Source organism: Bufo gargarizans, chromosome 4, assembly GCF_014858855.1.
Source record: "Bufo gargarizans isolate SCDJY-AF-19 chromosome 4, ASM1485885v1, whole genome shotgun sequence".
Lineage (NCBI taxonomy): Eukaryota > Metazoa > Chordata > Amphibia > Anura > Bufonidae > Bufo > Bufo gargarizans.
Genome location: NC_058083.1, coordinates 466,570,626 through 466,585,448, shown reverse-complemented (window position 1 = coordinate 466,585,448; position 14,823 = coordinate 466,570,626). Strand labels below are relative to the sequence as shown.

General features: G+C 48.2%; 1 protein-coding gene across 2 annotated transcripts in view; it reads left to right on the top strand.

Annotated features, from left to right (window-relative positions):
- ESF1 (ESF1 nucleolar pre-rRNA processing protein homolog) overlaps window positions 1-14,823 on the top strand; it is a 62,622-nt gene that overhangs the window by 23,522 nt on the left and 24,277 nt on the right. For both annotated transcript variants that reach the window (XM_044289503.1, XM_044289504.1), the window contains exons 6-9: window positions 787-939; window positions 2,077-2,191; window positions 2,471-2,609; window positions 4,287-4,448. In XM_044289503.1, coding sequence (XP_044145438.1) covers window positions 787-939; window positions 2,077-2,191; window positions 2,471-2,609; window positions 4,287-4,448 — 569 coding nt within the window. The remainder of the gene's footprint in view (window positions 1-786; window positions 940-2,076; window positions 2,192-2,470; window positions 2,610-4,286; window positions 4,449-14,823) is intronic.

Genomic DNA, 14,823 nt, shown 5'->3' with positions numbered 1-14,823 from the left:
GCATAATTTCTCTCAGCACTGCAGACACATGAACATGGGACCAACACAGATGCCTTCAGCTGCCAAGCGCACATGTAACAGGTCAGCAAGTGTCATAGGTACAAAACTGCTGACAGATGCCCTTTTAAATCAACTTTGTAGTCATTTTACTGCCAATTGCACAGTGATTCTGCAACAGATTTTTTTTTCTGTCCAGTTTTCACTACTTGTGGAAGCATCTTCAAAGAGCCTTAGGCTACATGCACACGAACGTTGTTTGTTTCTGTGTCCATTCCGTTGTTTTTTTTTTTTTGTTTGTTTTTTTACGGATAGGATACAGACCCATTCATTTCAATAGGTCCGCATCAGTATGTCCGTTCCGTAGACCCGCAAAAAAATATAGAACATGTCCTATTCTTGTCCGTTTTAGGCATTGTTACAATGGATCTGCAAAAATAAAAAACCGATGGCATACGGATATCAATTTGTGGACCGCAAAACACATACGGTCGTGTGCATGTCGCCTTATAGGAATAAACCTTCAGTGCAGTCCTGATCGTATCTGCTTATCGTGCTGTTACTTTGCAGTTGGTGGAATATTGCCTGGTGTTTGTGCAGCAGACAATAATGGCTATAATAAGACCCATCATTTTCCATTTCACCGCTTCAGCTAATTAAAATCGTGAAGTTAGTTCATACTGGGAGGGGGAATTCGGGATCCTAACTGTATTTGTCATGATGTAAAATGGATGCTGTAAGCCCAGAGACCGTACACGTTGATGTAACCTTTCTGTTTCTCACCCGTAGACTTAACAAGGAGCGGTTGCGTGAATACCAGTTTAAACGTCTGAAGTACTACTTTGCGGTGGTAGAGTGTGACACCCCAGAGACCGCCAATAAAATCTACGAGGAGTGCGACGGGCTGGAGTTCGAAAGCAGCTGTTCTTTTGTGGATCTAAGGTACAATGGAATGATAACAAATTATACTCATTAAAATGGTTTTAACGGAAATAGAAAAACATGGCTGCACACCTGTCCAGGTGTTGTGCGTGGTATTACATCTCTGTAATGCACTAGTATATCACAGATACCATCGCCTGGGGAGCACTCAGGGCAGTTACTACTGTGCCAGACCTTACACAGGTTGTCCAAATTCAAGAAGAAACCAGAAGACATAGGACGTGCCTTCATTAAAGAATAAATAGTCACTTACCTAGCAGATTTTGAGCCAGGATTCCGATTCTCTCAGCAGTGGTTGCAGTAGTGATGTCATGCGTACAACATGTGACCGCTGCAGCCAATCACTGGCACAGTTTAGTCCCGAAATGGAAGAAGCCCTTTAGGGGTCCATTCACACTTCTGTAGTTCTGGGTCCTCATCGGTACCGCTTTTTTGCAGAACGGGTGCGGACCCATTCATTTTACTCGTATTAGGCAAAAAAAAAAACATTTTTCAATTAGTCATTATTAAAAATCTCCAGCCGTTTGTGAGTTACAAGGGTTCAAATATCAGTCTGTTTGCAGGTTGTGACGTTTTGTCTTCTTTGAATCCTGTTAGCTGATGTCTCATGTGTAGCTCTTATCTCTGATCTCCTGACCTCATAAACACTTATTTAAAGCCATATTCTTATCAGTTTGATAAAAGTTGAGCTATGATGGGTGTATATGATATCAGAGATAAGAGCTAGAAATGAGCTGTTAATGGAATTCAAAGAGAACAGAAAGTCACAGCTTGCAAACAGACTGATTTGTCAACCCTTGTATCTCGGAAACGGCTGAACATTTTTAATAAAGACCAATTAAAAATATATATATTTTAGGCCAAAATGAGTAAAATGCATTTATAAAAAGTCTCCCCCCCCACCCCAAGGTGTACATAGCCTTTAAGCAAATTTCTAAGTAAACTCCCAATTACATATCTAGTGTTAGTGCAGTTTACATCAGCCAGTTTCAGAGCTGAAATGTTTCGGAATCCGTTGCTGGATCAATGTCAGCCCATGTCTTTTCAAATTGTCCTTTCTTTATATGCTCTGCATGTGATCCCAAAATACTGACGCAGGCAGTTCTTTATTTAGGTTTAGTCTGTTTTTCTTCCCAGGTTTATTCCTGATGAAGTGCAGTTTGACGATGAGCCTAAAGATGCGGCTGTGGACGTGGACCTCTCTGCTTATACACCAAAATATTTCACATCTGCAGCTATGGTAACTTCTAAGGTGCGTCTGGTTTTGGCTCTTTGGACTTACAAGATTTCTTTGTATTTTATATACACCTACATGGTGTGTGGTACGTGTGTGGATGCATAGCTTTTTCAGGATAAGACCTTTGATCTACATAGGTGGAATATTCTCTAAATTAATCTCTGGTCTTGATTGCATTTATTAGCCTAACCTACCATTATTCACTATAGTATAGTTGGGATAAAATAGCGATTCCTAAACCACTTGTGGATGTGGCTGTTTTGACCAGTCTGACAACTGTTCTTTTATTTTTAGGTGGAGTTGACTTGGGATGAAACTGATCAGGAGCGAGTCACAACCTTGAATAGACCCTTCAAAAAAAATGAAATTCTCGACATGGATTTTCAGGCATATTTAGCATCCTCTAGTGAAGAAGAGGAGGAGATTGAACAAGGTACATCCACGGAGTCAGTGGCCATGCCCCCATGCCAGTTTCTTGGCAAAAATGTTCAACTATTTTGGGGGTTTTCTGCTGTGCATTGCACTTCTCAAAAAATAAATAAAAAATGGCAGTCTGGCACATTTATTATAAATTACACATGAAAACTCATGTAATTACACCTTCAGTATACGCCAGGTCCTAGTTAGTGTTGATTTAAGCTGTCGCACACGGATACCTCGAGATGCACCACAATTATTAAAAGGTGCGCGACTATTAATTATTATGGGACATCTGGCACCAGTGGGCCACAGATTAAGACCTGTTGGTCTTAAAAGACATCTGTCAGCAGATTTGTACCTATGACACTGGCTGACCTGTTACATGTGCTCTTGGCAGCTGAAGGCATCTGTGTTGGTCCCATGTTCATATGTGCTCTCATTGATGGGAAAAATTATGTTTTTATACATGCAAATGATCCTTTAGGAGCAACGGGGGCGTTGTCATTACTCCTAGAGGCTCCGCTCTCTCTGCAATTGCCGCGCCCTCTGCATTTTGATTGACAGGGCCAGGCAGCGTATACGTGATCACACCTGCCAGGCCCTGTCAATCAAAGTGCAGAGGGAGCAGCAGTTGCAGAGAGAGCAGAGCCTCTAGGAGTAACGACAACGCCCCTGTTGCTCCTAGAGGCTCATTTGCATATATTAAAACATCATTTTTCTCAGCACTGTAGGCACATATGAACATGGGACCAACACAGATGCCTTCAGCTGCCAAGAGCACATGTAACAGGTCAGCCAGTGTCATAGGAACAAAACTGCTGACAGATGTCCTTTAATACATTTCCCCCATTGAGCTACTTGAGAAACCTTGGCGCGGCGCTCGGGCTCAGACATGTCCTCCACAGTAGGACATGTTGGCTAATCTCTCAATTTTACATCAGTTTGAGGGTTTAGTAACACCACAGAGGGCACCTGTCTTTGTAAAAGTTATTGTTATTGTGCAGTTATAATTTACCCAAAGAAAATCTTAACTAGACACAATTGGATGATGTTCAGCAGGTTTTTGCTGACTTGACTGAAATGTGTTTGACCAGATTAGATCTTGTGCCTATGTCTGTTTTATGCCTGCATTTCAGTATAGAACCATGATAGGGCTGCCTCAGAGGTCCATAAGTCCTCCACGTTTTACATTTTGTATGCTCTTGGAGTTTTGTTTTTTTCTGTATAATCAGCGTGTTAGGCTTCATTGCGTTCTCTATGGTTAAACAGAGCCTATAGGGCAGTGCCCCGAGGTTGTACAGCTCCCTTCTAAGGAGCCACACGCCCATCTGCACTGCCTTACAGGCCCTGTGTGCATGAGCCCCAACAGCGCGACAATGCAAATGGGTTCTCCTATGAAATCACTAGTCTGAAAACCAAGATACTTGGGAAATTTCTATTAGACTTTTGTTTGGGCTGTTAAAATGAATCCCGCTACAGATGATTCCGGTGCAGCTTAAAAGGTCTCATTGTGGGAGCTCAATAGACTTAAAGAAAGATAAAAGGTACTAACAAAATGTTTACTTTGGCTTGTGATGTTATTAGTGAAGAACACAACTCAAAATGATTTTTTTTTCTAATAAACTGGACTTTTCCTTTTAATTATTAAGTTCCGTAGATACTTTTTAATATAATTTTTGTATTTTTTTAGAAACAGAGGTTTCTGCGAAGCCTGAAGATGTGAAGTGTAAAAAAGGCTCAAAAGATGATGACGAACAAATAGAACGCTACAGGCAGCTGGTTAAAGGCATCCAGGAAAAAGAGAAGAAGCAGCAGGAAAAGGATGTAGAGATGGAAGTAAAGTGGGTGCCGGGTAAGTCCGTTTACTTCTCTCACAAACATTTCTTAGAGAAACCCTGAGCAATGCAGCAAATCGCCACTGAGAGTCACTATCACCTTTCATATGAGGATGGAAGCCAGTCCTCGTCACTTATACGTCTGGTTCTAGCCATAGAATATAACCGAGAAGTTATAGATCATTATACAGTGTAATATTAAACGGCACAGGTCGCCTCCATAACCGGAAACCTCAAAAGAGCGGAGGATGAAAACTAGAACTAGTTAGAAATTAGATAACTCCTCGGATTTCAAGAGGTTATCCAGAAATTTGATATTGATGACCTGTCCTCAGGATTGGTCATCGAATATCAGATCGGCAGGGGTCTGACGCCTGAGCCGTGGTGCTTCATGAGCACTTTGGCACCGAGGTGGCACTTTTTTTTATTTATTATTATTTTAGTTTTTTTTCAGGAAGATTAAAAGTACTCCTCATAGCATTTTTAGCCAAGGAGGAGTACAAAAGTTACTGTCATTTAAATAAATTATATGTAATACTGTGTAATGTGTAATGATATGTAAAATAAATTTAGAGGAATTCAGATTACCTAATGTTATACCCCGGACTTTTTCAGCCGATCCGGTGAGATACCAGGTCTCGCCATGGGAATGCTAGGTGGAGGTGGCACTGGTTAGGGTTACTAAGCCCCTGGGTGGCACTGGTTAGGGTTACTAAGCCCCTGGATGGCACTGGTTGGGGTTACTAAGCCCCTGGGTGGCACTGGTTGGGGTTACTAAGCCCCTGGGTGGCACTGGTTGGGGTTCATAAGCCCCTGGGTGGCACTGGTTGGGGTTCATAAGCCCCTGGGTGGCACTGGTTAGGGTTCATAAGCCCCTGGGTGGCACTGGTTGGGGTTCATAAGCCCCTGGGTGGCACTGGTTGGGGTTCATAAGCCCCTGGGTGGCACTGGTTGGGGTTCATAAGCCCCTGGGTGGCACTGGTTGGGGTTCATAAGCCCCTGGGTGGCACTGGTTGGGGTTCATGAGCCCCTGGGTGGCACTGGTTGGGGTTCATAAGCCCCTGGGTGGCACTGGTTAGGGTTCATGAGCCCCTGGGTGGCACTGGTTAGGGTTCATGAGCCCCTGGGTGGCACTGGTTAGGGTTCATGAGCCCCTGGGTGGCACTGGTTAGGGTTCATGAGCCCCTGGGTGGCACTGGTTAGGGTTCATGAGCCCCTGGGTGGCACTGGTTAGGGTTCATGAGCCCCTGGGTGGCACTGGTTAGGGTTCATGAGCCCCTGGGTGGCACTGGTTAGGGTTCATGAGCCCCTGGGTGGCACTGGTTAGGGTTCATGAGCCCCTGGGTGGCACTGGTTAGGGTTCATGAGCCCCTGGGTGGCACTGACAAGGGTTCATGAGCACCTGGGTGGCACTGACTAGGCTTACTAAGCCCCTGGGTGAGGTCTGGCGTGAATGCACATCCAGCAGTTATAGCCAAGTGATATATAACAGTCTGATATGCTCTTATGGACTGTGGTACAATATACTGTATCTGACCCCTCTGTACAGCGGGAACAGGGGTGTCAAACTCCTACTGTTCTGATATTTCATGACCAATCACTTGCCACCCCTTTATCACCCCTTCACCCATGGATAAGTGTTCACCCATGAGTTTTTCACATACTCTTTCTCATGCCATGAGACGACCACAGATCCAAAGGTTTCAGCTTCTGCCCCCAGAAGTGTCAGCCACGGTTTCCCACAAACTTCTGCAACAGGTTTTACGTGGGTATGAACCACAGAGACCCCAGGAGTGCATAAAAGCCTGGACATGGCTGAACTAAAGAGAGCCACAAATGTACCCCCATACTGGAGGAAATACCTATAAAGAACTACCCGACCGCATGAAATCAATATTATATTTTGACACAATGCTACAAATTACAAAAGGCAGAATCAATTACCATAATGTGCCTCCTCCAGGATGGCGCCAACCTTGAGGTGCGTTTAGGCGAACCTTTGTCTGGGGGTTCGCTGAAAGGCGCGTTGGGGTTGGCGCCATCCTGGAGGAGGCACATTATGGGTGCGGTAATTGATTCTGCCTTTTTGTAATTTGTAGCGTTTTTGCACTTGCACTATACATGGTAGTTATATTGCGGAGTTGAGCCTCTTGTTTTTGGTATAGACCCCATACTGGAGGGCCTGAAGTGAATTGATTCCCTGTAGGGGGCAATAATTCATAAATTGACCTCTACAGGGAGCAGTTCAGGTGAATGATCACAGGACACTTATGCACAGGGGAGACAGAGCCATCATAGAAGCTCAGACTTCAGGGAATATGAATTACCTCTGCAGCCAGATGGATAAAGTCCGATCTCTCCTGCCGCAAAAGGCAGCAATTCTGAAAATAACCTTTCACCAGCAAACTGGTAAAGATCGCAGTGCCGCCTCACAGGAGATGTCTGACCCTGTCACTCAAAATGCAGAGGGCACAGAAGTTGCAGAGAGAACAGAGCCTTTAGGTTTAATGGCAACGCCCCCATTGCTCCTAGAGGCTCATTTGCATAATGTGGGCACATATGAACCTGGGACCAACACAGATGTCTTCAGCTGCCAAGCGCACATGTAACAGGTCAGCCAGTGTCATAGGTACAAAACTGCTGACAGATGCCCTTTAAGTAGATTTTAGCGTATTCTCAGTAATTTCTCCTTTTTTTAACTCCTACTTCCTAGTACATTATTATTCAAAATGGAAAATCTTACTTTCACTGTGTATGTGCATGCTAATAGTTACAAGCTTTCACATAGATTAGATTTTCTGGAATTCCCACTAATCTGAAGTATAAATATGAACCAGTTGGTGTTGGGAGAGGTTTATAAAGGAAACATTTAGTATACAATATGGAGGGTGGCAGCATCCAAAATGGAAAACCTTTTTCAATTTTTTTTTTTTTTTTTTTTTTTTAAGGGATTTGTGTTCCAGTAAGATGCTCTTTCTGAATATCTCTTTATACTGGAGCTCGAGCACGTGAAATAGTCTTAGATGTGGAGCACCGCACACTATGGTTACTGGTGCCCGCAAGGACTGTATAGTCGTAAATAGTCACATAAATATACTGTATATGGAATGGTGACGGGAAGGAGATCGCAGGGCATGAAGGCGATAAAGAGCACCATTGAAACAGAAGTCAAAAATAATGTACCTGAGGTCATATACTTATGATTGCGAAGGTGCGGCAAATTAACCGGTCTTAGTGGTAGTGGAGGTCTGGGCTGGATCACAGGACGCTAGCCTCTGCGCGCCACTTTTTATTTTGTATGCGCTGTTAGGAGCGCCGATCACGTGATTGGAGCATCACGTGACGTGGGTAGCGCACGTATGCGTTCCACCCAGGGCTGTGGAGTCGGTAGATAAATGCTCCGACTCCTCAGTTTTTTGTACTTCCGACTCCGACTCCCCGACTCCTCTGTATTTAATATGCAAATGTATTTTATACATTCCTTGAAGGAAAGAAAGAAGTTCTTCTAAGCTCTTCTAGCACAGAGAGGTAGTTGGGCAGAAGCTGCTGCCTTCTCCTTTGTGTGCTGATCTTCTGCTGAAGATAGGGCAGTGGGAGGATCCAGGAAGGGACATTTATATTAAAACATGATTTCCCTAGAAGAATCCCATAGTCATGTTTAAAGTTTAAGATAACATTCTGAGTTTACACGTTTTATAGCCTTAGCTGAATGACAGCAGTTTTTCCAATGGTTTACAGCTTCAGTCTTGAACTATTGACCCTCCATTCCCTTCACTTATACAAGTGTCTCTAGTCCTGCAAAACACATATTTCTCGTCCAGTTTCCTTGGGGGACACAGAAGACCTTTGGTATAGCTCATCTCCCTAGGAGGCGTGACACTAAGTGAAAACTGTTAAGCCCCTCCTCCACAGCTATACCCTCAGCCTGGAGAGAGAGACTGCCAGTTTTTGCTTAGTGTCCAAGGAGGCAAGACACTCCCTGCTCTGCAGGGCTGTTTTTCTCCTGTTTGGTTTTAGTTTTGATTTTTACTTTTTTTCTTTTCTTTTTCTTCAGATCATCAGGGACAACAGAGACGCACTAGACCTCTCTGTTTCTCCCGGGGTTGAGCTGCGCCAGTGCCGGTCACCCGCACTGCTGCCTCCCCCACAGAAGACAAGGTGGACCAGGGCAGCCTAGCTCCCCTGCATCCCGCCAGCGTAAGGGTCGCCCGCACGCCAAGTCCCTCTTCCAGCGTCCTGCCACCACGGTGCCAGTAGCTGAAGGGGCGACCCTGCTGGAACAGACCGAGGGTGAAGACGGCTATGGTGAGAGATTGGCTTCTCCTGCGTGCCTGACCCCCATACTGGGCCTCTGGACCCTTCTGTCCCTGCTAGACTAGGCTGGTCCCTGGGCTGCCGCAGGGCGACATTCTGCTCCCTCTCTCCTGGTCTCCATAGGACATTAGAACCTTCTCTCTGCAAGAAGAATGCCTAGGGAGCTGCAGAGGTCCGCACCTAGCTGCCCCTGACGGAGGGGTTATGCAGGCTTCCCACCCTCACTGGCACCCGGTCTCAGGGTCTCCCTCTCTTACCGGCCACTGCTTCAGGGCCAGGGGGCCCGCGCCTTGCTGCCCCTGACCCTCCTCTACCCTCATGGGCACCGGTCCAAGGGCAAGGTGGTTGTGGCTGCCGGCCATATGGTGCGGTGAAATGGCTGCCGGGCGCAGGGTCCTCGCTTCCGGGCAGCGGGGTGGGCACCCGCGGCCTGCAAATGAGCGCTATGCTTCAAGCCCCCGGCCGACCGTCGGAACATTCCGGTCGGCCGGGCGCAGCAAAATTTTGTTCCAGGTCCCCGGCTCTTCCGGCCCGCGGGGTGGGCATCCGCAGCCGGTATGTGCATGCGCCGCTCCGTAGGCCCGGCCGGTACTTGAATACTGTGCGGCCCCGGTCAGCCGGGCGCCGCTACAAATTTAGGCCCCGGCTTCACGGCCTACTAGGCCGCAAAATTCCGGCCTCTGTTGGAGGGGGCTGGAACTTCTCCAGGCGCAAATTCTTCGCGCCTGGAGGTTCCCCCGCCCCCAGGGGATCGCAGCGCCGCCCCCCATGCCGGATCCCTGTTAACCCTTTGGGTACAGGCCGGCTTCAGCTGGGCCTGTGTGGCTGCGCCCCCCCCCCCCCCCCCCCCCCCGTTTTTTCCCTGCTTCTCAGGGAATCTGTGCCCCTATAGGTGGCTCCCCTTTCTGCCTCAGTGAGGCTGTTATATTAAAAAAAAAATAATAATACTGTCGCGCTCCCCGGCTGCGGCGCTGCCAGGGTCATTTTCCCCTTCTAGGCGTTTTCTTGCCTTCTCCTGCGATACGGCGCTGGTCAAGTGCATGCGGCCCTTTCTGTAGGCAGGATTCGTCACTCTCTCCAGTTATGACGCCTGCCATGTGCAGGACCCCCTTCCATAGGTGGGACGCTGCACTCTCACTGGATTCGTTGCCGATCATGTGCATGACCCCCATTCTTAAGCGGAATACTGCACTCACCGGATACGGTGCTGGCCATGTGCACGACCCCCTTCCATCGGTGGAACGCTGCACTCTCACTGGATTCACTGCCAGCCATGTGCATGACCACTTTCCATAGGCGGTACGATGCACTCTCATTGGATTCGCTGCCGGCCTTGGGCATGCCTCCTTCCCTGTGGCGGCATACATACACTCCCTCGGTCGGTGGTTGTTCTCTAGCCGGTACGTTGTTGGCCATGTGCATGAACCCCATACATGGCGGGGTGCTTGCACTCTCACTGGATCCGCTGCCAGCCATATGCATGACCACTCTTCCGTGGGCGGTGTACGCACTCTCACTGTTTTCGCTGCCGGCCATGGGCATGCCTCCTTCAGGTGACATACACACATTCTCACCGACTGCTCGCACTCTCCCTGGATGCGATGCTGGCCATGTGCATGACCCCCTCACCTTTTTCTGGGCGGCATACTACACTCTCACCGGATACGTTGCTGGCCTTGAGCATGGCCCTCTAACATGGGTGGAACGCTTGCGCTCCCATTGTATACGGTGCTGGCCTTGTGCGTGACCACCCCTCATTCCTGGGCGGAATTTTGCACGCTCACGAGATTCAAGGCTGTTCTTGTATGTGCTGTGTTGGACTTGCACATGTTTCCCTTCAATAGCGGAGTTGTTACACTCTCACGAAATTTCGGTGTTGGGTGAATTGTTGCACACTCACTTAATGCTAGGATAGCCCTGTGCATGTCCCCCTTTCACTAGGTGGACTTCCTGCTGGATACTGTGTGGCTATGTGCATGGCGCCCTTCTGGGCGAAGTATGGTACGCCCTACTTCTCTGACGTAGGTACGGCCTTGGGCATCACCCCCCTTTTTGGGGCGGGCCTTTGCACTCTTGCCGACTACAGTTTGCCAGGTACATTTCCCCCCTTTCGGGGCGGTCAGTTTGCGTTCCATCGCATACCATACTAGTCTTGTGCATAATTCCTTTTCAGTTTGCACTTTGCACTTTCGTAGATACTGTGGCGCTCTGTGGCTGGCCCTGTTTGCTGAGTGATATTTTTGCAGTGAGCGGACGTTCTTGTGCGTTGTTTGGGCCGCGTATGCCTTCTCGTCCCGTAGGTGGGTTGGCCTCACTGCTTACGGGGCTACTCGTACGTATGCCTCCTTTCCTCCTGCAACATATTTATTATCTTGGGAGACGGTGGTTGCAGCAAGCCTTGCACTGTTCTCTACAGAGATCATTCTGTCCACCTGTGTAAGCCTAAGGTGTTGTCCAATGAACAACAAATAAATACCTTTTATATATAAGTAGACGGGCTCTACCTGCTCGCTACTGCGAGCTGGGTGGTGCTCATTCATTTCGTTGGCCCTTCCGCCCGGGGAGTGTTCGTGGTTCCTAGATACGTACCCATTCGTCCTCCCGCGGCATTGTTTCCCTGCGCTAGTGGTCACATGGTCGAGAGTGCTGTCTGCAGCGCCCTTCGCATTCTATGTTGGCTCTGGCGGGACTACGGTCCCCTCACCTACTACTATTTCCTCCTCTTCGAGTGCGGTGTGGTATGATTCTTTCCGGTTGGCGCCCTCGGCGCTTCAGTCTGATCTGCTACCAGGTTCAGGCCGCTCTTCTTGGGAAGGTCACCCAACTTCTCTTGGGTGCTCGCTTACCCAGGTCCGGAGGACCTCCACCTTGGGTTCTTCAGGGTATTCGCCTTCTGCGAGGCGGTGAACCGGGCGTCTCAGTGTAGCGGGGTTCTGCCTTTGAGCTGTCCTATGGCTTCTCTGTTACCCACTCCTCCTTTCGTTTGGAGGGTGTTATGCCGGCCTCTGTCTCGACTGCCTTTTCTCGCCGTCTCTGTTTGGCTCTCACTCGGTACAGATCACTCCGAATGTGGCTTCTGTTCCGGCCACGCTTCAGAGGCTGTTCCTTCACTGCCCTCCCCTCTGGGGAGAGCATGGTTGTTCATGTGGATGGTTCTGGTGTTCCTTTTGGCCTCGTACTGTCCCCCTTGTTCAAACTGGCTGTACTTGCTGTGTGCCTATTTACCGGGTCTACCGCGTTCTGTCCTCCCGCTGGGTGCAGATTGCGTTTTTTCCATTCTAGGCAATGTTTCTGCTATGGACTTACCTTCTCGGTAACTTGGGAGGACTACCATTTAGTCAAGATTGTCTTTAGATCTCCCACACCGGGACTGTAGTCCGTCTTCCTGTGGTGGCTACATCGGCTTGGGCTTTAGCCTGTCTTGTCCTGGCATCTGACGGTTGCTGGATGGACCCTTCGGTCCCTGTCTGTCTGTCCTTTCTGCTCCCCCACTCCGGGTGGATACGGGACACCTTTTGTTCGGGGCCGACGGGACCAGTTCTACCGACCGTTCTGCCCGGGTTACTGGTCTGCGCCTGATCATTGGGTTTTCACCCGCTTGCCCAGGCGACTATTGTGGGCTCGCTAGTGTCGCTCCTGGCCGTGTTTCGTCCAGGATCTGTGGTAGGAATTAGGGCTTTCCTTGGGGTTCTGTGGGAAGCTGGGCGTTCCCCCACTCTGCCTTTCTCTCTCCATGGTTCTGTCTTTCTCCAGTCCGGCCTGGACCTGGGACTGGGACTCTGTTGCTTGAAGTATCAAGTGTCGGCGCTGTCCTTCCTCTTTCAGCGTTCCCCGGCCCTCTGGGCCTGTCAGGACCTTCTTCCGTGAAGCGGCTCTTGGTTTCCTTTTGTACTGCCCTCCGGTACCGCCCTGGGAACTACATACTGGGCTCTTGGCGCTCCAATCTTTCCCTTGGAGCCGTTACAGAAGTTCTCTCTACTCCTTCTGTCCTGTTTGGTTGTGTTTCTGTAGCCATCGTGTCTCTGACGGGTGCCTGAGTGGCGGCCCTTCTTGTTCCGAGCCTTCTGTCTTTCCCCAGGACAGGGCTGTTCTCCATTCTGTCTCTTCCTTCCTTCTGAAGGTGGTGTTCGTCTTTCCTTTCATCAAGGCAGTCGTCCTCCCCTTCTCACCCCCGGGAACGGACACTTCACCGATTTGGACGTTGTTTGGGCCTTGCAGTTTTTCCTTGGAGATCTCCGACTCTTGTCGACGTTCGGTCTCTTGTGTTTCCAGGAGGTCCGCGCAAAGGGTGGATGGCCTCCAGGGTGGCTTTCCTCCGCTTTCTCGGAGTGGCTTTTGCTGTTGTTGCCGCACCAAGGGCAGGGTTCTGCTTTTGGTGTCGCCATTCATTTCACCAGAGCTGTCGGTTCCTCCTGGGCCGGAGGCATTAGGCTTCGGCCATGCATTTGTGCAAGGCGGTCACTGGTCTTCCTTGCACACCTTACCGAGTTCTGCAGGGTGCGTACTCGGGCTTCGGCGTATGCTGCCTTGGGCCGCCTGGTCTGCAGGCGGCGGTTTTTTGATGCCTTCGGGTGCTTCGCCTTGGTGCTGTGGTCCCTCCCCTCTTGGACTGCTATTGAACGTCCCAAGGTCTTCTGTGTCCCCCAAGGAAACTGGACGAGAAAACGAGATTTTTGTATAACTTACCAGTAAAATCTCTTTCTCGCTCTTTCCTTGGGGGACACAGCACCCACCCATTCTTTGTTTTTCTTGGCACGGTTTCCGAGTTTGTTTTACCCTTTGGGTAGTTGGCTTGTTGTTTTCACTTTTGGACTTTGCCTTTTTTCACTACTTGGACACGCAACTGGCAGTCTCTCTCTCCAGGCTGAGGGTATAGCTGTGGAGGAGGGGCTTAACAGTTTTCACTTAGTGTCACGCCTCCTAGGGAGATGAGCTATACCCAAGGTCTTCTGTGTCCCCCAAGGAAAGAGCGAGAAAGAGATTTTACTGGTAAGTTATACAAAAATCTCGTTTTACTTAATCCCTTATCAGTGAGAGGCTAGGTAAACCATGGGCATTGTGTTCCCTGTAACATCAGAACACAACACAATGGAAAGTATATGTATTGCCACTCCTAATTGTGCATTGCGTGCCATATAGTGAAGCATATGAAAAGCATGCTTCTTCACATCACTGAACGCGTTTGTTTTGCGGTTACGTGAGGCACTGCATGCATTGGCCTTTATTCTTACAGTAGAGAAGTCATTAATTATAACTGTTTATGAATTCGGACATTTAAACTTGCTTTTTTTTTATTTTTTTTATTCCAATTTAAATTTAGTAGGAGTCGGAGTCGGTTCATTTTTTACCGACTCCGACTCCAGGTACCCAAAATTGACTCCGACTCCACAGCCCTGGTTCCACCACAGCGCCACAAGACCCCGGAAGTCGCGTTTATGCGTTCCAGGGGCGATATAGCTTGTACTGAAGGGTCAGTGCAGGGATTGAGTGAATAAGGATGCTGTTTGGATAATGTTGATGAATGGTGGGAATATGATGAAATACTTATGATGAATTGTGTGAAGCCAGAAATGTTTACATCTAAGACAAGTGCATGAATAATGTCTATAGGAAAGATTACGAGGAGTTAATCAAAATTAAATGGGCAATATACATGAATACAATGAAAGGCAAAAAATCCAGTACCTGAATGTTAGTACAGTGTGCATACTGTAAATACAATGAAAGGCAAAGATATGGTACATAAATGCTAACATCTGGTTATTAAGAGGGGGAGAGGGAACGGGAAGAGGTAAGTATAGGTATGGGGGGGGGAGGGGGTTATGTATCGCACCTTCACCAGATGTGACTAGAAATTCAAGACATAAAGGTTATATTACATTTCCTATATGCTAGGTACAAAAAACAATTCATACATTTATAAAGAAATCTCATTCGCGGTTCAGGCCATTTGGTGACAATGACCCCAGTTTGTGAATCCAGTAGGCCTCTCTCTGTTTTAAAAGTAATGTCCGTTTGCCACCTCGTCTAGGAAGGCTTGTCTGTTCCAATATTTGAAAACGTAATTGCGACACTTGG